Consider the following 27,411-nt stretch of genomic DNA (forward strand, 5'->3'; position numbering starts at 1 on the left):
ATTGGCATATTTTACAATGTTCTATACAAAATTTGACATATCTGAGAATTGCACTCATTTACCCTAAAATGGTTACCCTCTAATTTGCTAACATGAAACATAAATTTTACCCTAAATAAAATAATAAAAATACACTTATGAACCAAGACATTTTGAAGATGCACAATGAAAATGCAACTCTGTTTTCGTTATTGCTATTTTAAATGAAAGTTGCAGTTTAAGAAGTACATTAAAAAAAAAACCTTCACAAAATGTAATTAAAGTTGTTTTTTTATAAACAAAATTAATTGCTAAAAATAAATAATCCTATCTTTTTTATCTTCCTGTGTGTATAATCTTGGGTGATGGTTGCATGTCCTATTCATCTTCGCCACATGAGGATGAGTGACACAGAAAAAAAACCCCCAAAAAACATTCAGGTGACATAACACACAAAATCGGTAATTGTGTGAGAAATTCATCTGTAATGAAGCCAAGGAGCAACATCTAATGTCATGCTTAACACTGCAGCTACTGAGAGTGTCAAGCTGTCGGGTTATGCTGCCAGAAATAGGAGTTACACAACCACCTATGTTACACCAGGTGAATTCCACCCTGGTAACCGCATTAGTGTTAACAACTTTGCAATAATTTCTTTCAGAATACAATTTTAAGGCATATAACAATAATGAAAAAAGAAGAAATCCTAGTCATAATGCTTCCTAACAGCTACCAATACCAACCAAATATGGGGCAGTATCGAGGTGATTTCAGAAATTTCATAGTGATGAGCTTTGAAGATGACAATGCAGCAGTGACAATGAACTTTTAAAAACAATTAAACAAAACACAGGCCAAAATGTCAGAGAAATGTTTAAGAAATTTGATGTCTCAAGTAAGTAAATTCGTAAAATGAAAATAGTAAATAGATCCGGCATATAAAAAATAGATGTATTTTTGAAATGAGTCCTTATTTTATAAACAATCTAATGCCTGATTATAATTAGAAATAATAGCTCTGACTGGATTTAAACTTAATAATTACATTCAGTCACGATTAAGCCATCACACAATAACATGATTATTAAACCAAATATTTCTAAGCGACTTTGTTGATAGGTTATAAACATTCTCTATGAAATTGATAATAATGTGAAAAGAAATATTTTTCATTCCAGTACTAAACTAAAATAAAAGAACTAAATAAAGGACTAAAATAAATTCCTGAGAACTAATGTTAAATATGATATCGATTTAGTCACATTCCAATATTATAGATGTGTGTTTTCATTTCAGTTCTTATTCTCATGCATTGAATAGATGCTATACCTTCTAGCCTTCCTTTAGGTATCTGTTGGGAGTTGATTCTATATTCAGCATGAAAAATAATCTTGAGAAATGGATGCTACAGAAGTTCAATGAATAAATGTTTGCTTCTGAAATTGGTCATTATTTTCTGAACAACATATTATTTGCCAAACATCTCTTTGGTTAGGAATCACCAAATTCAGTGATTCCTATCTTACATAATAACTGAGAACTGTTTGGTTTTATAGAATAAAAACTATTTGATCTTAAATACATCTGAAAATATTTTTTCCACAATGTCTGAGTATTGATATTAAGAACAAATCCTTCTGTTTTTTTGTTTTTTTTTTCTTAGCAGACACAAGAATAGATGAAGAAAATATTTAAAAAAAAAATAGATAAAATATAATTAAATAAAAAGCAAACTGTTGAAGGGTAGAAGATGCTTGATGGGGCTCTAACCTAAGTGAAAAGTGAATCATGCTTGAAGGGGGAAGGAGGTGCTCAGACCAAAAGTGAAATCATCAATGCACTAAAAGAAATAGAATGATAGTGCTGACACAAATGTCACTCATACCACACATTTCAGCTGCTCTGGACGAAAATATCTCTCTCCCTTCCCAATGTTTTTGTCCACTTTTTAATTAGCCTAAAAAATGTACTTACCCCAAAATGTGACAGCATTTCAAGGTAGACACTAACATTAACAAAGTTAGGATTTTCTGTAATCTTTGAAAAGCAAGCAATCCTAATACATTTTGGAAAATCAAAGAAGAATAAAGAGGATGTTTAAGGAGAAAGAGAGTCAGTATCATCAAATATATGAACATTAAAACAAATCATTAACTGTTTTGTTCCCAAAGGAGAACTGCTAGTTAGAAAAATTACAATATGAATACATTTTGTTAAAGAAAAAAAAAAATTAAAAATCAAACCTTTTTTTTTTTAAGTTAAAAATCACAATAAATTTGACAAATGAAGATTTGATGGTTTTAATTCCATGGCTTTGATTTGAATTTTATCAATAATCAGAATAGAATTTTTTTTTAAGTTGATAGTTTATGTTTAAAAAAAAAAAAAAAAAAAAAAAAGAAAAAAAAAAAAAACGAACATCAATTTCTGAAAATCAGAACCTTGCTGAATCAAGACAGTATATAATGCATACACATAGTGCTCAATATCCTTCACAGCTTTATAACAATAAAAAAAAGTGGTTTAACTTAACAATTTACAGAAGCTTCCATAAGTCATGCAATCAAACTGAGCAGGAAAATGGTTTCCAGTGTTAAAACAGCTTCTGTGCTCAATTGGATTGCTGTGAAGATGTTTGGGGTTTACTGATGCACTTCCAAGGAAAATCAATGAAACACCACATTAACTAGTTATATGCCAACAAGAGCTGTATAACTAATTTTCTTCAAACTTTTTTAAGCTAAAAGTTTTCTTGAAAAAAGATATCCAATTCTTAAATGGTTATATTTTAAAGACATCCGATGATGGTTAAATGTTCTAGAACACAAAAAGAGAAGTGGCATGTGAAAAGCAAAGCTGATCACCAATAATGTTCACACCAATGATAGAAATAACACCACGATGAATGACAACATTGAAAAGGACAACATCCAGAACGGTAAACAGCAAGTTTATTTGCAAGTTTATTCAACTGTAACAATGTTTATTTGTTCAATAAAAAGAGTTCAACATCAATGGAGTAGAATTTCTTTTTTATGTCAAAGTTAAGAACTAGAATAAAGAGATGGCTAGGTAAACTGAGAACTAAATGATGAGATGAATAAGAAAATTTGTGCAAATTGGTGGTTCCCAACCTTTTTATCAGCCCCCCCCCCTCCCTTCATGTGATGATATATAATTTATTTAAAACGTGAACCGTTTCAGCTGACAAGGCTTAAAATGGATTGCTTTTTTTTGGGAGAGAAAGCAAAGGAAATATAAAATGTAAGCTCTTTGAATCACATTTCTAAATTTTATTCAATAAATATGGTTCTCTTGTGACCATGTGCAGTTAGTGTTTTGTGATCATGTAATAATTATAAAAATTATTGACTAGAAAACCTAGAAAAATAAATATTGAACATTTTGATTCAATTTGTTTTCAGTAAAGTTCATTGCAAATAAATGTTTGGTTATAATTTTAAATATGGTTTATCATTTTAATTAAAAAAATATCAATTATCAAGTTATAATTTTAAATATATTTTTAAATGGTTTATCATTTTAATTAAAAATATATCAAACAAATTCTTTTCTTTAAATCATTGTAAGTAGATTATTTGGTGTTTAAATAACTTTATCATTAATAAATGCTGTATTATTCTCAAATGAGTCATATCTTTGGCTAGAGTCTTGTTCTTTAATAAAGTACCAATGTTATTTAGGTTGGTCTATTTAGTGGACTCCTTTATATTTTACAGTTTATAACCCTAACCCGCCTCTGATAAAGTAAGTGCAAGCTGATCAATTTAGTTTGAGAATGATAACATAGAGTCTGTAAGTTGGTTGCATTTAAGGTCAATTTCAATCTTGTATTTGGATGGTTTAGGCTCAGTAATTGTACCTGTCTACAGAGGATTGCTAACCAGTAACCATCCCCACCCACAAGAAGATTGGTGATAACAACACTTACCTACATCAGTACGAAATAAAATGCATTAAACCTTTAACTTGTTTGCTATTGTTTATTCCTCAGTTTTACCAGCTGTGTTTGACTAAGAACAAATCACACACATGACAACTTGGCTTCATAAGAACATGGCTGCATATTGACCAGCATTGTTCGATTGGACAGATGTCATAATCAAAATGGTTCTGAAGTAATTTATGTTATAGTGAATTTAACTGGTTTGTAATTCAATTCGTTTATTGATTTAAAAGAAGACAGTGTAAATACATATACAATATTAGTTTTATGACGACTCTTGAAATTATGCAAGGATTTCTCTGAAAACTTTTATACTTACAAATAAATAAAAAAAAAAATAATTTTTTCCTTTAAATTGGATGAAGGAATATTGCCAAAATTTCTATTTTAAGATAAAAAATGTACTCAAGAAAGATATAAAATATATATTTAAAGGAGATGAAAAAGGATGAAGTGTATCAACAGAGAATGGAGGTATAAAAATGGTTTAATTATAATGTGATATGGATTCTTACAATATTTTAGTAAATCATTTCTCTAAGTGAACACATTTGATATCTACTGCAAATGGATAAGAAAAATAGCTAAATAAATAATGAATAAGAACTCATTAAATTTCTCGCAGATATATATATATATATATATATATATATATATATATATATATTTATATATATTTGAATAAAACTGAGACAACAAAATATAAAATAAGAATATCATACTGTGTATTTTCTGATGGGTTACAATTGTTTCATAACCATTTGAACAATTTTAAATATTATATTTAAAAATATTCTAAATAGCTACTCTTCAGCCGGCAAAATACACTAGTTATATGTATATGAATACACTTATAATCTCTATTTTAAGAGAGCAAGCAGTTAGATCTACACCATTCTTATATTTACTTATTTTTGGAATGAAGTAATTGCCCAATTTTCATATTTCTACTTTTTAAATGATATGTCAAGTAATCACCTATTTTGATATTTAATCTTTTGTATGTCTTTCATTTTCATAATTATTTCTCTTACCCAATTAATTTGATTGATTTATTTTCAAAATACTAATCTAAACCTTCAAATTCTAGTTTCACTTTAGATGTTTTATTTCTTCCTCAATCTACCACAGTTTCGTATATACTTTGTTTACATGTTCTGATCTACTAATTAATTTTGCTTAACGTGTTGTTTCTTAAGGAATTGTAATTAAATCGTTAATTTGAATAGTATTAATTAAAATTTATCTTCATCCCACACTAGTTATGTCAATAATTTAAATTTTTAATTTATCTTTTCAATTCTTATCATTATCTGAGTATTTTTTTTTCATCTTCCTCTTCATTATCACTTGTAATATCTTTATGTTCTAAGGGAAATAACTCTATTTTGTCAATTTTTATCAATTTATTAAAATTCCATACATTAATATTTTAATATTTTGACTTTAGTATTTACTAGCAATTCAGTACAATGACAGCTAGTGTTATTTTTAAATTAAATTCATTAAAAAATAGTTCAATTTTCTTTATAGTTTTTCTATAATTTGATTGCTTGAATTAAAAATAATGCATCATCTCTGTATACCCCTCCATTTTAGCCCTGTATTTTTTATACATATCTGCTACATGTTACCAGCGCAGATTGCAGAAATCCCATTGTAACATCAAAATCGTTTTCTCTATTCTTCCTTGTCTATAATTCATTATCATATCTTAAGGTTTTCCTCCCTAGTTTTATAATCTCTATTTTTAATCTAGTTAAATCTGTTTTACTTTCTGCTTATTTTAGTGCTTTCTTGAATAATTCAGGAGTCATAAATGAATGTGTATATATATATATATATATATATATATATATATATATATTTTTACACAGTGGTCACCACTTATCAAGGCCCGGAAGCCACTCAGGGATAAGGGTTATTGCAAGTACATTACGTTAGTGTGGAGATTTGATGAAGTGTTTACTTAAGGGGGCGGTTCATTAGGAATTTGTTAACGTTAGACTTGAAGACATTCAAGTTGTAGTCAGGTGGGAAGCAGGCAGACGGAACAGAGTTCCACAGGCGTGCAGTTCTAAGAAAGAAGCTTTGTTCATGGAATCCACGTTTTGATTTAGGCACAGATAAAGAGTGGGGGAAATTTTTCACTGTGGATTCGGCTAGATGGGTGTTTTTCGTAAAAGATTGGCGAGTGGGGACCAGAGATTGGAGTTCGGACGAGCACCTGCCATGGAAATAACAATAAAACAAGGATAGGCTCGCAACGTCTCTTCTGTGGGAGAGAGCTTGCAGGGTAGAGAAAAGGGCATCCCCCACTAAGCCACGGTCTATTTTGTACTCTGTCAACTCCTGCCCAGATATAGCAGCAGTATTCCATCCTTGGACGTACTTGGCTTTTATATAGATAGAGAATTGCATCAGTAGTGAGATATCTTCTGGAGCGGTAGAAGGATCCCACCATCTTTCCAGCGACCTTGGCAACAGACTTGATGTACATGTTCCATTTCAGGTCAGGAGTAAAGGTCAAACCCAGGAGCTTGTCAAAACACGGGGCCTCCTCCAGACGAGAGCCATACATCACAATTGATGCCAGATGGGGATCAGAGCGTTGATGATGTAAGGATCAATAATATGAGTTGATATCAAACATAATAAATTTATTGTTTGGTATCTAGGAATTTTCTGGAACCAATCTATTCAGAAAAAATCCAAAGCATATGTTGTATTTTATAGGTTAAAGCAGGTATAATTTTGTTCAATATTTTTTTTACTAATATTACCTAAATGAGAATCACATGGTGCAATTTATCTAATGCTAGGTCTATTATTGACATGTGAAATTAAGATGGATAATAATAAAAAGATATATCTAGGGGGATTGGATGCTTTTTAAGGACAGATACTGAACCCATGTTGCTTCATTTAAAATTGGACTAGAGAATGAACCAAATCAGGATGAGGATAATGATAAAATTCTTTTATTTTTAATAATTATTTTTGTTCTATTCATAAGAATAGAACAAAAATAATTATTAAAAATAAAACACAACTGCATATGGTGACTTGGTTAGGGAAATACATAAGAATAAAAAGAATTTGAATTAAAATGGTCAATAAAAATAGATAAAGCTAGAAAGTATAAACCAAGTAAATCAAAAAGATGCAATCTATGTTTACTTGAAGCATACCACATACTGAATTCTAAAGAGGAAATTTTAAACAAAAAGTTAAATTTTATACAAAGCTGTCTTCATAGAAATACATTCCTGTTATCAAGCCTAAAACCTGATTCAAATAAAATTAAAATAGAAAAATTATATGTTAGGGTGAAATGTAAGTGTAGAAGTGAATGTTAAATTTAATACGAAGATTTTTAAAATGACGCAATAAAAAAATGATTAGATCATCAACTTAAAAAGGAGAAAGTGATTTTAATTTTAATTATAATGTATGTAGCATTAGATAAATTGCACCATGTGTTTCTCATTTAGGTAATATTAGTAAAAAAATATTGAACAAAATTATACCTGCTTTAACATCTAAAATACAACGTATGCTTTGGATTTTTTCTGAATAGATTGGTTCCAGAAAATTCCTAGATACCAAACAATAAATTCATTATGTTTGATATCAACTCATATTATTCATTTATGACTCCTGAATTATTCGAGAAAGCACTAAAATAAGCAGAAAGTAAAACAGATTTAACTAGATTAAAAATAGAGATTATAAAACTAGGGAGGAAAACCTTAAGATATGATAATGAATTATAGACAAGGAAGGATAGAGAAAACGATTTTGATGTTACAATGGGATTTCTGCAATCTGCGCTGGTAACATGTAGCAGAGATGTATAAAAAATACATGGCTTAAATGGAGGGGTATACAGAGATGATGCATTATTTTTAATTCAAGCAATCAAATTATAGAAAAACTATAAAGAAAATTGAACTATTTTTTAATGAATTTAATTTAGAAATAACACTAGCCTGTCATTGTACTGAATTACTAGTAAATACTAAAGTCAAAATATTAAAATATTAATGTATGGAATTTTAATAAATTGATAAAAATTGACAAAATAGAGTTATTTCCCTTAGAACATAAAGATATTACAAGTGATAATGAAGAGGAAGATGAAAAAAAATACTCAGATAATGATAAGAATTGAAAAGATAAATTAAAAATTTAAATTATTGACATAACTAGTGTAGGATGAAGATAAATTTTAATTAATACTATTCAAATTAACGATTTAATTACAATTCCTTAAGAAACAACACGTTAAGCAAAATTAATTAGTAGATCAGAACATGTAAACAAAGTATATACGAAACTGTGGTAGATTGAGGAAGAAATAAAACATCTAAAGTGAAACTAGAATTTGAAGGTTTAGATTAGTATTTTGAAAATAAATCAATCAAATTAATTGGGTAAGAGAAATAATTATGAAAATGAAAGACATACAAAAGATTAAATATCAAAATAGGTGATTAGTTGAAATATCATTTAAAAAGTAGAAATATGAAAATTGGGCAATTACTTAATTCAATAGCCTTGGCTATCGAAAAAATAAATAAAAAGTTAATGTGGTGGAGAGGTTATTCTTAAAATAGAGATTATGAGTGTATTTTGCTGTTTGAATAGTAGCTATTTAGAATATTTTTAAATGATTTAAAATTATTGAATGGTTATGAAACAATTGTAACACATAAGAAAATTAACACTATGATGTTCTTATTTTATATTTTATTATATTGATTTGTTGCAAAAATATTATATACATGCTCGATTATGAAAACTGATAATCATGAAACTTAATTGAGTCGATTTTTACTTTGATTTTATTGGTATATGAACATTACCGGAATTTTAATATATTAGCATTTTTCTTAAAAAAAAATATTATATATGGATATGGGATAGTAAAATACATAAATTTGTGGCTTTTTTAACGATATACATTTTTACAAACTAGATTCAATCTAAACTAGAAAACAGATATATGATGAGAAGAAAATAAAGAGTGATCAAAATTAAAACTTTCTTCAATTTGGACAAGAAATTAAAATAAGGAGAAAATAAAATATATATTGTAAAGATACGTCCATACTTAGACAGCATCTTCTTATTCAAACCATTTGATCAAACAAAATCAACAAGTTTTGTCTATTGATAAATCTATTTAATTCTTATTTGATATCAAAATTAAATAAGCATTTTTTTTTTTCTTTTCACATCTGTAGAATCAAAAGTAATAAGTATGTAAAAGATGTTTTAATTAATTTTAATCTGATTTTTAAATATTAAAAGATATAGTTTATGAATAAATCCCATTGAGACATTGTTCTAGTTAAATCACAATAGTAAAACTACATTGCGTTTGGTTAGTACTGAGATATGAGATATGTGAGCATCTGGAACTGGTAGGTGCTGCACATCACCTATTAAGTGTATAGATGGACACCAACCTTGTTGAGAATAAAATTGATGGCAGACTAGCATCCTATCATGGATATCATTCATGTTTAATGCTATAATACTAGAGTCTGATGAGTTTTCTAGCTGAGGAAGAAATTTTACTTTATTTAAAGATATGAATCAGAAGAAATGAACAAGGAAATAGATTAATATGACATATCATTGATTTTGTTTGATCTCTGATTTTATATTTATCAACATGACACTGAACTGACAGTTCCTGCAGCGTAGGAGTGATAGAACTTGATTTAAAATTACTCTATGATGATGAGCGATGATAGATTCATTATAAGCATTTCTGAATATTTTTCTGAATATCTTTAAAACCTTACATAAAAGAAAAGGTCAATTTAAAGCAAAAAGAACCATTGTTGTAAATTTTTTAAAATCAACTAAAATAAGCTTCAGAGATTTATCCACAAGAGCATGAAGATGAATATAAGAAAACAAGCCATTCCAGTTTTATCTAAAGCAAAAAACTTCATAAACTTGCTTAACCTGTAGATTAATTATCATTAACTTACCTTTCTGATCAATCCAAGATGAAAGAACCAACCCAGCAGAAATTGATTGCTAATGCTGCGATGTTTACAATCCCCCCTCCACTCCCAACCATCACGACTGAGTCATGCTATCACATGCATACACAAACTGTGCAGCTTCTCTTTAGACACAGAAGACATAGAATGCAATACTAAATCACATCAGTAAAGGTGGTTGGTTTTTTTTTTTTTGGTCTAACAAAATATTCTGTTGGTTAGTAAGCCAAAAATATCGTGCAATCAAAGAAAATTTAATAATAATTGGTGGGCATTAAAAAAAAACAGTCACAAACACTCGGTACACTTATTTTTGAATAAAAAGATGTTAAATTTAAGAAACAAAAAACAAAAAAAACTATATTTCCATACATTTTACAGATTTTTCAAAATATTCTTACAAAAAATGTAAACTTAATACATTTCTATTCAACGTAATGTTTTGAAGATGAGTATACTAAATCAAATTTCTTTAAAATTTGATTACAAAATTTGAAAACAAAAACAAATTAAAATATCCACATTTGTTGCTCTATGACAAACTTATCCTTTATTTTTATTTAATTGACTTGCCTCTCCATGATGGTAAATTTATACACTAAGTTTTAAAAATGGACACTCTAAATTGCCAAAAAAAAAAAAAATAAATAAATAAATAAATAAAAAAAAATGTTTTAAAAAAATCAGTTTTAGCTTGAATTCAATTGTGGTTAAATAACAGAAAATAGATCTGCGACAATAGAGTATTAATCTTGATAATATATTTACTAATCAAAATGAACAGGAAATTTTCAACCACTCATTTTTCCTTAAATTTTAGAGGATTTTAAATATGTCAAGAGCAGAGTCAACTCTAAAACATTTACCTCAACCCTACCCCCCCCCCATCTAAAATTATTTATACTGAACTAAAAGTGTATATATATATAAATATATACATATAAACAAAACAGATTTTTACAAGAGAAGTCACAATCCTTATTTTTTTTTTTCTCCATTCTCCTTTTGAAACAGAATTTTTTTTATGCTCATTTACTGAGGGGGGGGGGGTATTTGAACCACTCATCTTGGTTGTTATATCGATAAATGTTGTACCAAAATTTTTAAGCCAGTTTTAGAAAATTCCAAGTTTAACAAAAACAAATTTGAAAGACGTACAAACTTACATCTACTATTGTGGATCTAACAACCAAGATGGTAACATAATTTATCATTCTCATCTCAAAATTCCCAAACAGTTTTCTTTATTGGAAAAAAAAAAATATCAAGAAAAAGCTAATAGCAAACATATTAAATGAATATCTCCATTGCATAATACTTTGGGGATTATTTCAAAAAGAAATAAACAGCATATTGGCTAAATTTTGATTTTGACATAAAACTGTTCAATACAAAATTTGAAAATTCATTTGGCATTAAAAACAAATAAATTAATCTTTTTATTTCCTTTATTTATTTATAATTATTTATCATAAACAATTTTGCAATAAAATTTATTTTTTCATGTAAAAATTTTCTATGTAAAATTAGAAATTTTTTCCTGTCATTTTTGATAATCTATTTCAATTTTCTAAATTTTTTTTTTTTTTACAAATGAGTCACCACTTATCAAGGCTAGGAGACCACTTGAGAATAAGGGTTAATGAGTGTACGGTAGTTAATGGGAAAATATCGTAGTTATAGTTAGTCATGGAAATTTGATAAATTGGATTACTTAAAGAGACAGCTCATCAAGAACTTGTTCACATTGGACTTGAAGACAACCATAAAAGAATACATTTATTTTTGATAAGTAAAAACATCCATAATTAAGATTTACATTTTACATTAGCAAAAGATAAAACATAATTTAAAAAGTAAATATATTTAGTATATTCATTTGGTTTTCTTTAGACCTGTTTACATAAGAGACAAATGCATGAATTGGGAAATCAGCATCTTATGGAAATGCCAACTTTTCTATTTTATGGGCAGTTCTTTGCAAACAAAAACTATAGCAATATTTCTTTTTCAAAACATAAGGATTAAAAGTCAGTAAAAACGGTAAATAATTAGAACTGCTAGTTATTTAAAGAAATAATAGTCCTAAAATCAATTATTCTGTTTGGATCTTTTTTATGAATGAAGATGTACACACTGCTTTAACAATTCTAACACTAACATCTGCAACTACATCATTCATATCAGAAGCTGAGATTTAATTGGATCTTGAAAAATTGTCATTTATTTGCTTATAACAAAAAATTAGTACAAAAACCCTACTACTGTTTGATGATAGCATTTATTTTTTATTAAAATAAAAATTTTATTTAAAAATTATTCAGAATAATCTATTGTATTTAGAAAACATCTTGAAGGGAACGCTTATTTTTAAATGGAGAAAAAGACAAATACTAAAAAGTTGTCATGGTTGTGAGGATCAAATTAAATAATTTTAGAAATATAATCTGCATTAATCAAAAGGGAACAATAAATTAATCAACATTTCATTCAACATAAAAAAGGTTAATGAGAAACTTAGCTCAATTAAATTTAAATAAAATTTAGAAATACACAAATTTATATTTTCATTTTTGTATCATTATTATTATTATTATTATTATCTTTCAGTGAAAACCTTTAAAAATATTAGATAACAATTACAAAAAACTTAAGATGTTTTGATTAATATGAAAATGTTTAATGTTTTTTTTAAGCTTGAAGACATTAAAATCTTTATGAAAATTTTCATTGCCCTCTATTTAATTGATGAATATAGCTTCATGAAAGAATCTTCCTACTATATAACACATTGGTGCACATATTTCTCAATGTTTTGATAAAAAAATATTTTTATTTCCAATAAATAGTTTTCTTTTTATATTTAATCTAACCAATAGTTTTATTTTGATGAAGTTATCAAAGATAGTTGGAGAAGATACTCCTCTGTCAGTCACAAGTTTTCTAACCACTACTCAAATCATTGGATTCAAATATTTTGTAGTGTAATAATTTTCACTTTACTGTCTCTAACTTCTACAGATGTTCAAATATGTAATAATCATTCACATTTTCTAACATAAAAGCTTATTATTCGACTTTAAGCAAATGCTAATTATTTATAATTTCTTAATTTATCAGCTTAATAAATACTACATTCACACATCAAATACATGCCACATAGCATATATTCGTGAAAAAAAAAAGATTTTCTTTTGCTTATGGGTCCCATAAAGTTCACTGTACTTTAAAGTATTAAAGCAATGGACATTTTCCAAGTTAGTTATAAATATATTCTTTTATCAAAACAGTGAATGTTTATATTTTTATAAAACAAACACTGGATTATGTTAATTACCTTAAATACAATTTCTTCAAATTAGATCACTCTCTATCTCATACATATCTACAGATATATAAAAAGGATAATAAAAACTAAACTATAACTTTATGAACCCCTTATTTTATTTTGAATTTTTTAGTCAATGCTTGAACAACAAGCAAATAGTGGATTATAGTAATTACAATGGATGTTTATAAATAGAAAATTTGCAAAAGAAATACAGGATGCATAATCACTTACAAATTAGATAAATTAATGTAGAATGCAGTTGAATTGCTTTCCAGAATTAGCCATTTTCTTTCATTTTTTTTTTCTCAACAGCCTTTTCTTTATTTGGGAGAGAGGATATTTAGATAATTTCTTCTTTATCTTCCTTTTTCCATTATTATTCAAAACCTCAGGTTGATGTTAGGTTAACTTTCAGTTCATCCAGCAGACGTGTAATGTTAACACTGGCATCCACGCTAATGAAAGCATAGCATAATATGCAATCCATGAATGAGAATAAAAAATTTTTTGTCGTTTCTCAATGTTCATGGCAATGTGTGTGTGTGAAGATTATCATTGAGATTTTACTTCAAAGCTAAAAATAAAATATTAATGATTTAAATTTAAGCATCTTAAGTAATTGTTAATTTTTATCCAATTTTTATTTTTAATGAATTAAGTATTTTTTTTTAATGAATTAAGTATTTGTTTTTAATAAATTAAGTATTTTTTTTAATGAATTAAGTATTTTTTTTAATGAATTAAGTATTTTTTTTAATGAATTAAGTATTTTTTTTTAATGAATTAAGTATTTTTTTTAATGAATTAAGTATTTTTTTTTAATGAATTATTTTTTTTTAATGAATTAAGTATGTGCATATAAATTGTAACATTTCAGGTGAAATCAAATAATTTAAAAAAATTATGATATAAAATGTTTATTTCCATCAATCAAAACATTTCGTTCAGAATTATGTTAATTCCTTGGCCATAGTTTGGAATCAAACTTAAAAATCTGAAAGTATCTATTCATTAATTAAAAATCTACATTCACAAAACATATCAATCGAAAGCAGTGGCGAAATAGTCTGCAATTTTAACAGAGTGAGGATTTTTAAGACCGACTTTTGAGGTAGAAGTTTTTCATCATTGATTAAAAGTTAAAATAATTGGTTGGAAGCAACCAATAGACAATATAGGGAAATATTTCACTCTAAAAAAGTTTGTAATATCATAAAAAGTAACCAAACTTATTGAAGGTTTTCACTGAATGCTAATAAAAATTTCAACTTTTGACATGTAAATATTTTTAAAGGAAATAATTGCATAGAGTTAATGAACTAAACAACATTTTATTTTCTCCCACTGAGCCAAACAATGAAACATTATTAGACAGCAATTTTAATATTTCTATTTTTTTTATGTAAACAATTATTGTGAAGACATTTCATTTTATTGTAAAGTAATGCCTAAACTGACCCACTAAATTATCGCCCCATTAGCCTCCTCCCGCTTTTCGCCAAAATATTTAAGTCCTTAGTTAGTCAAGCCCTAGTCCAGCACCTAACAGCTGCTAAACTCCTGACTGACAAACAATATGGATACAGGCAAGCCCGTTCAACAGCAGATATCTTAACTGTAGTTTCTGAACGTATATACTGTTCATTGGATAAAACAGGGGAGGGTAGAGCGGTGGCCCTTGATATATCTAAGGTTTTTGACAGGGTATGGCACGATGGTCTTCTAAGGAAAATTAGATCATATGGAATCACTGGAAGAATTCATAATGTAATTAAATCCTTCTTAAGTAATAGAAAAATCAAAGTTGTCCTTGACAGCCGTACATCCAAACAATATGACATAAATGCGGGAGTACCTCAGGGGTCTATCCTTGGACCTCTATTATTCCTGATATTCATAAATGACCTCCCTGATAAAATTGTTTCGGAGATGGGTATATTTGCCGATGACACCACTCTCTATAACAGATATGAGGGGAAAACAAATGAACACATATCCAAGGAAATGGCAGAAACACTAGAGGATGACCTCCAATCTGTAGTGGAATGGGGACAAAAATGGTTGGTCACATTCAATGCTGCTAAGACTAAGCTTGTTTCCTTCAATAACTACAAGAAACCTTCTCTACCACCAATAGCAATGGCCAAGAACACATTGCCTGAAAGTACTTCTTTTAAACTCCTCGGCCTAACGTTTACAGGGAATATGAACTGGAATAGATACATTGAGAGCATTGCCAAGGCTGCTGCAAGGAAGGTTGGCTCCCTCTACTGTGCTAGAAAACTACTTACGCCTGACAGTATCCTATACCTCTATAAGGCCACCATTCGCCCATGTATGGAGTACTGTTGTCACATCTGGGCTGGTGCATCTGCTGCTTGTCTCTCGCTCATGGACAGGGTTCAAAAGAGAGTCGCCAACCTGATAGGTCCTGAACTGTCATCTAGGCTTCAGCCTCTGTCCCATCGACGAGATGTTGAATCCCTCTGCCTGTTCTACAAATACTTTAATGGTGAATGCTCTGACGAACTGCAAACACTTGTACCTCCCCGACGTAACTACCCCCGACAAGCTACTAAGTCTCATCCCTTTACAGTAGAGATCCTTAGGTGCAAGAAAGCCTTTTACTCCAATAGTTTCTTCCCCAGAACTGCGGGTCTTTGGAACTCCCTTCTGGGATTCTGCTTTCCCAACTGCAATGATATGCAGAAGTTCAAGTGTAATGTTAACAAACATCTTTCTACTCATCTCCCTTCATAATGACCCCGCTAATTAAGTCCCTAATAGTAGCCCCCTGCTTCAAAGTGGCACTGTGCCTTGTTTGAGGTGAAAATTGAATATATAAAAAAAATAAAATAAATAAAATAAAAAATATATAACATTTTATGAATTAAAAAAGGATGTTTACAAACATCTTAAAATATATTAATGAAAAACAAAAATAAAGTTTTATTTTATAGAACTGTTTTTCCATGTAACACACTGTCTGGTAAAAAAATATCAGAATGATAGGTTTCCATCAAAATTAGCTTCTCATAAACAAGCAAAAATAGGGAAAGAATTGAAAACTAAAAATGCCATACCTCATCATCTGCATAATCATTTTCAGAAGTGCCGATATCCCCATTCTCGTGCTCATTCTCAATACAGTCAGTATCAAGAGAGTCGTTTGGCTGTAATGATTTATCCAGCGACACAGACATGTCTAGTTCATCTGAATCTAACTGGGGACTAATGGTTGGACGAGGCTTTAATGGTAGTCGAGAGGATAGAAGTGGCTCAGTCTCTTTCGATGGTTCTTCAGTCTCTTCAACTTCTGGCTGAGTTGCTTCTTCCTCTTCCTCCATCTCTTCCTCCTCCTCTTCTTCTAATCGTTCTTCTTCATCTTTAGGAGGAGCTGAGACAGTTGGCTGATAACCAACATTGGCTACATGTGGTTGATGAATATCATTTTCTACAAAGAAAAAAAAAAAAAAGAGTTGAAACAAAATCCTGACAGTAACCAACAGCTACACCAAAAAGGTTTTAAATTTTGATACTTTTATTAGTTAAAGAAAAACAACAAAAAACTGCAGATTAAAACAATAGAGGATGAATAAATTGATGACTTCATTTCACTCTATGCTTTGGAGCTCAACAGTGTATTTCTCAACTTCTACACTTTCTGAATCTCGTAACTGAATTCTCTATTACTTTGTCACTAAATTTATATTATTCAACCTCTACATCTGGCGCTAAATTTTCTCTTTATCTCATCAATTTTCTTCAATGTATAATTGCAAATTAGTTTATGCTACATCACAATTTCTTGTCCACTCAAGAGTTTTCTGTTTTAGATAATCTACTTAACTCTTATCTGTACGAAATCCATATGTAATGAGATGCTTTCCCCTTTCTTAAAAATAGTGTTTGTATCGAACATGTTCATGGAAACACTATATTTTAGCAGTTTTTCTACTTCTGCTTTCCTACTAAGATATCTGTTTCCTCCATACACACCCTTACAATCACCCACATTTCCAATACGACCATTCCATTTTGCTGCCACAGTAAGTAATTCCTTCTCACCTAATACTAGTTACTGCAATAAACCTGTCATAAAAGTCATCTTTTCACATTTTCATTAAAGCCACATTAAACAGCTTTGCACAGATCAGCAACTTATCCAGTATGACTCACTTGAATCTTTGTATCTATTTCTTTGCAATAACTGTTCTCTTTTCACTTCCAATGCAGCTTGTATGTTACATACTTTCCTATAATCATTCTTGCAGATTTACCTTAAATGTGCGCCCCAGTTTCTCAAACTCCTTGAAGTAATTGAAAGTAAGAATAGTGTCAGCAATTTATATTTTTGTTAGCGAGTCTCATCTAATTGACCAAGTTGTGTCTTGCAAACTTGAGGAATCATGGGTGATACACACAATTGATGAGGATTAGAAAACGCCAATAGATTATATCCATTACAAATCTGTTGCAGTTTTTCTCCAAACTCAGTTTTTCCTTCTTCTAATGAATAGATCTATTGTCAAACATCTACCAATTTTCTTAGACACTAATAGATTGACAAATCTAGCAAAGTACGTCAATTTTAGGTCAAAAAGTTGACTCAGCTAATTCATTCTATTATTTTCCTATTATGGCACAATTCTCCAGTACTAATACTCTTCTTTTCTTGGATAGATGCAACCAATTTTGTGGCACCATAAGTCAATCTGCAGTTTTCACAGAATTTCACCAGCATTACATCAATGGTTTATCCATACTCTTCATCCACTGCACTCCGTATTTTTGAGTGATGTATAATTAGCATATCATTATACATGTCTTTCTAGTCATGATATCAGATATCCACTAATGCACGCATGCTAAATTGGTGACCAAATGCAATAACAAACATTAGGAAATTACATGTTTGTTCCATGATCATGATCATTATTTCTTTTACTCTTAATAGTATTCTTTTCATTTTTGCTTATACCTTTGAATACATTATCCATACTCTGCTTTGCCTTTTTTTTTTACGTACACTTCTATTTCAACACTTTATTAGTCTTACTTTAAATGAATGATTTGATTGAAATTACTTCCTATTTTATGATGTCTTAAAAAAAAAAACTTAACTTCATAAATACGTTAGAAGTTTTTATTTTCTTACTAATAATAGGAGTAAAAAGATAATTTGGCCTCATAGGCAACAGATTTTACATGTTCAGACGTAAAGCACACACACACACACACACACACACTATATCAAGTGTTTGATGCAAAACATGATAAACATCATTTTCAAAATTGTGAAATTACGACGAGCAAAGATTTTGCCGTTAATCACTCTGCAATATTACAAAAGAACTTCTTAGATTAAGTTATATCTGCCAAATGTTCTTGTTTTCAATTAAAATAAACTTTTACTTTTAAGATTTGAAAGGCCAGTCTTTTTATAGGTTAATTTCTTAATTTGAAGAAATGGGTTTATTGAGTTTTGTATTTAAATTCTTTCTTTATCTAACATTTATCAAATTTTTAAGTCAAACCAAAATAGCAATCAGTCTGGCATGTTAATACTCAATTTGAACTATGTTATTGGCATGAACATATTTGATTTTCTTTCAAATATTTCTGTAAAAAAATAGTTTTACAAAGAAAACATTTCCCTTGCTTATAAATAACTTTAGACAGTTAAGGGAAATAACAATGTAAACAGTTATCCTCCTCAACGTCTGCAAAATACATATCTAAAAACGTCATTTTCTATTTATTTTCTTTTACTATTCAGTTAGTCAAGTATTAAAACAAAGTTGTAAATAATTCCTGTTTCAAAAAATAATTAGCTTATGTAATTAAAGTTATCAAAATCAATTTCATTTATTCATAAACAAGTTTTTTCTTTTACATCTGATAAACACCAGGTCAATACAGCTAGTACATGTCTATGTAGTCTATGTAATGCATATAACTATAACATAAAAATTACATCTCTATGTCGTACATTATAACTATAATATTAAAATTATATGTCTATGTTATGCATATAACTATAATATTAAAATTACATGTCTATGTTATGTATATAACTATAATATTAAAATTACGTGTCTATGTTATGCATATAACTATAATATTAAAATTACATGTCTATGTTATGTATATAACTATAATATTAAAATTACATGTCTATGTAATGCATATAACTATAATATTAAAATTACATGTCTATGTTATGCATATAACTATAATATTAAAATTACATGTCTATGTTATGCATATAACTATAATATTAAAATTACATGTCTATGTAATGCATATAACTATAATATTAAAATTACATGTCTATGTTATGCATATAACTATAATATTAAAATTATATGTCTATGTTATGTATATAACTATAATATTAAAATTACATGTCTATGTTATGTATATAAGTATAATATTAAAATTACATGTCTATGTTATGTATATAACTATAATAATTAAATTACATGTCTATGTAATGCATATAACTATAATATTAAAATTATATGCCTATGTTATGCATATAACTATAATAATTAAATTACATGTCTATGTAATGCATATAACTATAATATTAAAATTACATGTTCATCTAATGCATATAACTATAATATTAAAATTATATGTCTATGTAATGCATATAACTATAATATTAAAATTACGTGTCTATGTTATGCATATAACTATAATATTAAAATTATTGTTATAACCTCTTGCTAGCCATAGATACATACTTCAAAAAGTAATAATTTTCAGTTTGTTTTTCTTTCATAAGACATGTCTTATGAAAGAAAAACAAACTGAAAATTATTATTCTATCACACAAGGTTTTCTTTTTGTGATTTCATGTTAATACTAACCCCGGGGAGGTTTTGTCATCATAGCTGGCTGTACGGTTTTCTTTTCCAAATAAGCAGAATCGTCAGATTCTTCAAGCCAACGAGGATCTCGTTGTGGCATGAAAGATTGATCCTGAAGAAGAGCAAATATGTTTAATCAATACAATTGAAATGAACTTGGATAAAGAAAACTAATTTATTGAGAAAAACATCAGAATTTAAATTATTTAAAAATTAAATATCATCAAACTCTTCAACTGGTTGACTATATGTAATAAATCAGATAAAGTTTCTCAACATAGAAATTAATTATACATTAAAAATATTTCAATATCATTGGAATATAAATTTACAATCTGTTCTGTTCAGCTATGTATATATAACAAGAAATTATACAATTCAAAATGTTATAAATAATAAAATACTGTGAAAATAAAAAATCTTTTTGACATGTTGCCAAACATAAACCAGATCTATTAATTTGATTGGTAATTCCACAACCGTTTTAATGGAAACATTTAAATATAAATCTACAGGATATGTGTATGATATGCATTTAAAAATACTTTTTACTTGTAGATATTTTCTTTTTCATTAACAAAATAAATTTTAACAAAGTTTCAAAAAAGCTTTGTCCTTTTAGTTTTTATCTCAACTTAACCTATGATTGTGCCTAGTGAAAACAAAAATCCATTATTGTAACCCCCTGCCATAGCTTAGGACTAATGCAACAAAAAATATTTTGTGTACAAAGCACACACATAATTATGCAGTATGCAGTTGATCTTAAATGTTTAATATGTAACCTATTTTTTGTTATACAAAACACAATATTTGTTATACTTCACATGCATTTCTAAGTTTTATTTTTTGTAACAAAAATTGCAATAAATAGCAACTATAAAATTGTGAAATTTTACTATTAAAAATCAACTACGAAATTTATACATGACACCTCTGAAGATAAAAAAACAAGAAATGGATTTCACAGCCAATTGGAATTGTGGATAAGAAAAATAGAAATCAAAATACCCAAATATAATGGACGATATATGATACACAAAAAAATAAAATAAAATAATAAAAAAAAAACTGTACTTTTTTCTCTTCGTGCGGAATGACATGTCCATCAATCTCCTTCTTCAGCAGTTTAGCATGCCGGGTTTTCAATTCACGAGGATGTGGGGTACCATGGCGTCTTAAATTTGTACCCTGAAAAATATTTCAAAGTGAATGTTTGTGATTACTAAGTTGTTTACAAACTTTTTAATTTTAAAAATATTTTTGCATATAATTAAAAAAATGAGTTATGTTTTGTAAATATTATAACTAATACTTTTTTCTAATGAACCGATTCAAATTATTTAGATTAGCTGATTTTAAAAATAAACTTTTACATTGGACAATCATAATTACTTAGAAAAAGATATTTTGACAGTTTGGGTTTTTAAACAATAAAATTGTTTAAATGGGTGATAATTTGCAAAAGCACAATTACTATTGGGCTTTTGCGAATTATTGCCCATTTAAACAATTATTTTATTTATTGAGTGATTGCTCTTAATTTGGTAATAACAAGATTATGTTTATAGAAAAGAAACAATATTAATAAAACAGGATATTGTTATATCTACAATAAAAAAGTAATAGTATATGAGTAAAAAATGCCAGGATATATTGATAAAAAAAAAATGTTTTTCTTTTTAATCTATATATCATGACATTTTTTTTTATCTATATACCATGACATTTTTTTTTATCTATATACCATGACATTTTTTTTTATCTATAGATCATGACATTTTTTTTATCTATATACCATGACATTTTTTTTATCCATATATCATGACATTTTTTTTATCTATATACCATGACATTTTTTTTATCTATAGATCATGACATTTTTTTATATCCATATATCATGACATTTTTTTTATCAATATATCATGACATTTTTTTTATCCATATATCATGACATTTTTTTATCCATATATCATGACATTTTTTATATCCATATATCATGACATTTTTTTTATCCATATATCATGACATTTTTTTTATCCATATATCATGACATTTTTTTTATCAATATATCATGACATTTTTTTTATCCATATATCATGACATTTTTTTTTTATCCATATATCATGACATTTTTTGTATCCATATATCATGACATTTTTTTTATCCATATATCATGACATTTTTTATATCCATATATCATGACATTTTTTTTATCCATATATCATGACATTTTTTTTTTATCCATATATCATGAAATTTTTTTTTTATTCATATATCATGACATTTTTTTTTTATTCATATATCATGACATTTTTTTTAATCTATAGATCATGACATTTTTTTTTATCCATATATCATGACATTTTTTTTAATCTATATATCATGGCATTTTTTTTATATTAATATATCATGGCATTTTTTTTATATTAATATATCATGACATTTCATGATATATTATTTTTATATTATATATTATTTTTATATTATATATTATTTTTTATATTAATATATCATGACATTTCATGATATATATTTCATTTTTATATAAATATATCATGACATTCCATATATCATGACATTTTTTTTCCATATATCATGTCATTTTATTTATCAATATATCATGACATTTTTTTATCCATCTATCATGACATTTTATTTATCAATATATCATGACATTTTTTTATCCATATATCATGACATTTTTTTATCCATATATCATGGCATGTTTTTAATCCATATATCATGACAATTTTTTTATCCATATATCATGGCATTTTTTTTTATCCATATATCATGACATTTTTTTTTTATTAATATATCATGACATTTTTTTTATCCATATATCATGACATTTTTTTTTTATTAATATATCATGACATTTTTTTTTATTAATATATAATGACATTTTTTTTTTATTAATATATCATGACATTTTTTTTTATTAATATATCATGACATTTTTTTTTTATTAATATATCATGACATTTTTTTTTTATTAATATATCATGACATTTTTTTTATCCATATATCATGGCATTTTTTTTATCCATATATCATGACATTTTTTTTTTATTAATATATCATGACATTTTTTTTATCCATATATCATGACATTTTTTTTTTATTAATATATCATGACATTTTTTTTATCCATATATCATGACATTTTTTTTTTATTAATATATCATGACATTTTTTTTTATCCATATATCATGACATTTTTTTTATCAATATATCATGGCATTTTTTTTATCCATATATCATGACATTTTTTTTTTATTAATATATCATGACATTTTTTTTATCCATATATCATGACATTTTTTTTATTCTATATATCATGACATTTTTTTTTATTAATATATCATGACAATTTTTTTATCCATATATCATGACATTTTTTTTTATCCATATATCATGACATTTTTTTTATCAATATATCATGGCATTTTTTTTATCCATATATCATGACATTTTTTTTTATTAATATATCATGACATTTTTTTTATCCATATATCATGACATTTTTTTTATCCATATATCATGACATTTTTTTTTATTAATATATCATGACATTTTTTTTTATTAATATATCATGACAATTTTTTTATCCATATATCATGACATTTTTTTTATTCTATATATCATGACATTTTTTTTAATTAATATATCATGACATTTTTTTATCCATATATCATGACATTTTTTTTATCCATATATCATGACATTTTTTTTATCTATATATCATGACATTTTTTTTATCCATATATCATGACATTTTTTTATCCATGTATCATGACATTTTTTTTATCAATATATCATGACATTTTTTTTATCCATATATCATGACATTTTTTTTAATCTATATATCATGGCATTTTTTTTTATTAATATATCATGACATTTTTTTTATCCATATATCATGGCATGTTTTTTTAATCTATATATCATGGCATTTTTTTTTATTAATATATCATGACATTTTTTTTATCCATATATCATGACATTTTTTTTAATCTATATATCATGGCATTTTTTTTTATTAATATATCATGACATTTTTTTTATCCATATATCATGACATTTTTTTTAATCTATATATCATGGCATTTTTTTTTATTAATATATCATGACATTTTTTTTATCCATATATCATGACATTTTTTTTAATCTATATATCATGGCATTTTTTTTTATTAATATATCATGACATTTTTTTTATCCATATATCATGACATTTTTTTTATATTAATATATCATGACATTTTTGTTAATCTATATATCATGACATTTTTTTTATCCATATATCATGGCATGTTTTTTTATCCATATATCATGACATTTTTTTTATCCATATATAATGGCATGTTTTTTTATCCATATATCATGACATTTTTTTTATCCATATATCATGGCATGTTTTTTTATCCATATATCATGACATTTTTTTTTATATCAATATATTATGACATTTTTTTTATCCATATATCATGACATTTTTTTTATCCATATATCATGACATTTTTTTTTATCAATATATCATGACATTTTTTTAATACATATATGATGACATTTTTTTTTTATCCATATATCATGACATTTTTTTTATCCATATATCATTACATTTTTTTATCTATATATCATGACATTTTGATAAAAAAAATGTCATGATATATTAATAAAAAAAAATGTCATGATATATTAATAAAAAAAAATGTCATGATATATGGATAAAAAAAAATGTCATGATATATGGATAAAAAAAAATGTCATGATATATGGATAAAAAAAAATGTCATGATATATTAATAAAAAAAAAAATGTCATGATATATGGATACAAAAAATGTCATGATATATGGATTAAAAACATTCCATGATATATTGATAAAAAAAATGTCATGATATATGGATATAAAAAATGTCATGATATATGGATATAAAAAATGTCATGATATATTGATGAAAAAAATGTCATGATATATGGATAAAAAAAATGTCATGATATATGGATATAAAAAATGTCATGATATATGGATATAAAAAATGTCATGATATATGGATAAAAAAAATGTCATGATATATTAATAAAAAAAAATGTCATGATATATGACTGGAAATATGGAGAGAAGCAAAGGCACCCAAAAAAAGAGCATAAGAAAAGTTAGCAAACAACACCAAATGCAAATATTTCTTTTTTTATATTTTCTTTATCAATCCAATAATTACTTTCCAAATATATTTGAACCAACCTTTCAAGATTTATTCAAAGAATTTCCAGCAAATGAGGAGATGGAAGATTAATAAGAAATCAGTCACTATTTGACTACCAGTACTACACACAAATGACATTCATGAAATTGGAAATTTCTAACACATTTTGTTTGCATGAAAATAAGAACAAAATACTAAAATGAAAAAATATTTCTTTCTCTTAGTTTGAATCATTATTTGAATAAAACTAAACTGAAACGATATTTAACATTTTACATCAATTTTATCGTAATCAACTTGTTGTACACTCATGATGCTATTATATTCTACATGTCTGTTGGAGTTGGTTATCATATTCATTTTATTGGATTGGGACAAAAATAAACATTGCTTCAGTCTAAAAGGATTTCATCTTCACTTACCAAAGAAAAAAACAACAAAAAAACAAACCAAAAAAAACGAAGCATTTCATAAGGTTCAATTCTTATGATGAGCAATAATAACTACAATCAGCATAAAATTGGCACCTCTACATGATTATGGTTGACTGAATGAAAACAACTTACATGGAATAAATAAAAAGTTCATTTCTGTATAGGTTTCTATGTTTGAAAAGATGCACTTGAAGATCAGAAGCAAGATTGAGTAAAACATAAATATAACAAGAAATATAAGAATAATCGTTCACATAATCAAAAATACACTTAATTCTTATACAGTAGAGCTTAATTGACAGCAAAATATCTTGATTTTTTCATAAGTGTTTGAAATTCTTGGTTAAATTCTGAATTAAGTATTGAATATGTGTATATTAACTTCCTGATTATTTAATTAATGATATATTTTCCTGCTAATAGCTTGTGTTGTAAATGTTCCCGCTGTACAACCATAAACATGTAATTCAAATAATTTTAATAAACAGTTGTTTGAATATAACCAAATTCTTTGAATATAACCAAAAACTGTAAAGAGTTAGGCACAGCAATCACACAGCATAGTTGCCAAGAATTGACAATCATATTCAAGAACACAATTCAAAATAACGATGCCAATTTACATCATTCTTCTTTGCACTATTGTCCTTACTAACACCGAGTTCAAGGTGCTCTATGAATTTTGTAAGTATACGCACAAAATCAGCATACATATTCAAATAAGGAGACAATAGCATACATAAATTAAAAAGTAAATGGTTCATGCACTGAAATGTAGTATAAATATCAAGATTCATAAGAACAATACATTTAAGATTTAAACAATAAGTTTCACCATTACAGGTTATCTAAATTATGAATGTACTGTATCTCTGTCTTTAGATGAAATTGAAAAACCCCTAAACCAAGATCAAGAACAAATTTGTAACATTTGACAAAGAATCCAATAGTAGTATTAATTTTGTATAAAGTTTTTTTTATAATAATCTATGTTTACCTTTCTGAATTTTTGAGATGAGGATTGGTTATATTATTTAATTTTTGAGATGAGGATTGGTTATATTATTTGGATCCTTTGAACTACTGTTCTCATCTTGAATGTTATTTTCACACAGTTTCAGTCAATATAACCGCCGACTTTCTTCAGGTGTATCTTGTTGAACTCAGCAAGACTCCTATAATTCATATTAGAATTGTTCACAAGGACCTGTGATGCTGTGGTTAGAGTACTTGGAAAAATTCAGTTGTAAAAAAGTGATATTCTCTTGAAGGTTGAATCCTTAAAGTGATATTCTCTTGAAGGTTGAAGGTTGAATCCTTAGTGATATTCTCTTGAAGGTTGAAGGTTCAATCCTTAAAGTGATATTCTCTTGAAGGTTGAAGGTTCAATCCTTAGTGTGGCTGATCAAAAAATATAATTGCGAATTACTTAGGATCTCTATTCAGTCACGACTGATGGAATGAAAGCATACTACCTCTGTGAAGTAAATAAAGAGTTCTGTTTGAAATTCTGTTTGATAAGATATGCATGAAGAAGGTCAAAGGTTACATTGACTGAAATGTGAAAATGATACTCAAGATGA

The 27,411-nt window shown here is 26.9% G+C and overlaps 1 protein-coding gene across 24 annotated transcripts in view; it reads right to left on the minus strand.

The window, feature by feature from the left end:
• Nucleotides 1–27,411, minus strand: part of LOC145279892 (protein scribble homolog) — a 772,271-nt gene that overhangs the window by 380,386 nt on the left and 364,474 nt on the right. For all 24 annotated transcript variants that reach the window (XM_080131386.1, XM_080131379.1, XM_080131375.1 and 21 more), the window contains 3 exons: nt 21,256–21,369; nt 20,179–20,290; nt 16,384–16,754 (listed from right to left, as the gene is read on the minus strand). In XM_080131386.1, the coding sequence (XP_079987512.1) occupies nt 16,384–16,754; nt 20,179–20,290; nt 21,256–21,369 (597 nt within the window). The remainder of the gene's footprint in view (nt 1–16,383; nt 16,755–20,178; nt 20,291–21,255; nt 21,370–27,411) is intronic.

Source organism: Euprymna scolopes, chromosome 7 (assembly GCF_053919585.1).
Source record: "Euprymna scolopes isolate OS-2025 chromosome 7, ASM5391958v1, whole genome shotgun sequence".
Classification (NCBI taxonomy): Eukaryota; Metazoa; Mollusca; class Cephalopoda; order Sepiida; family Sepiolidae; genus Euprymna; species Euprymna scolopes.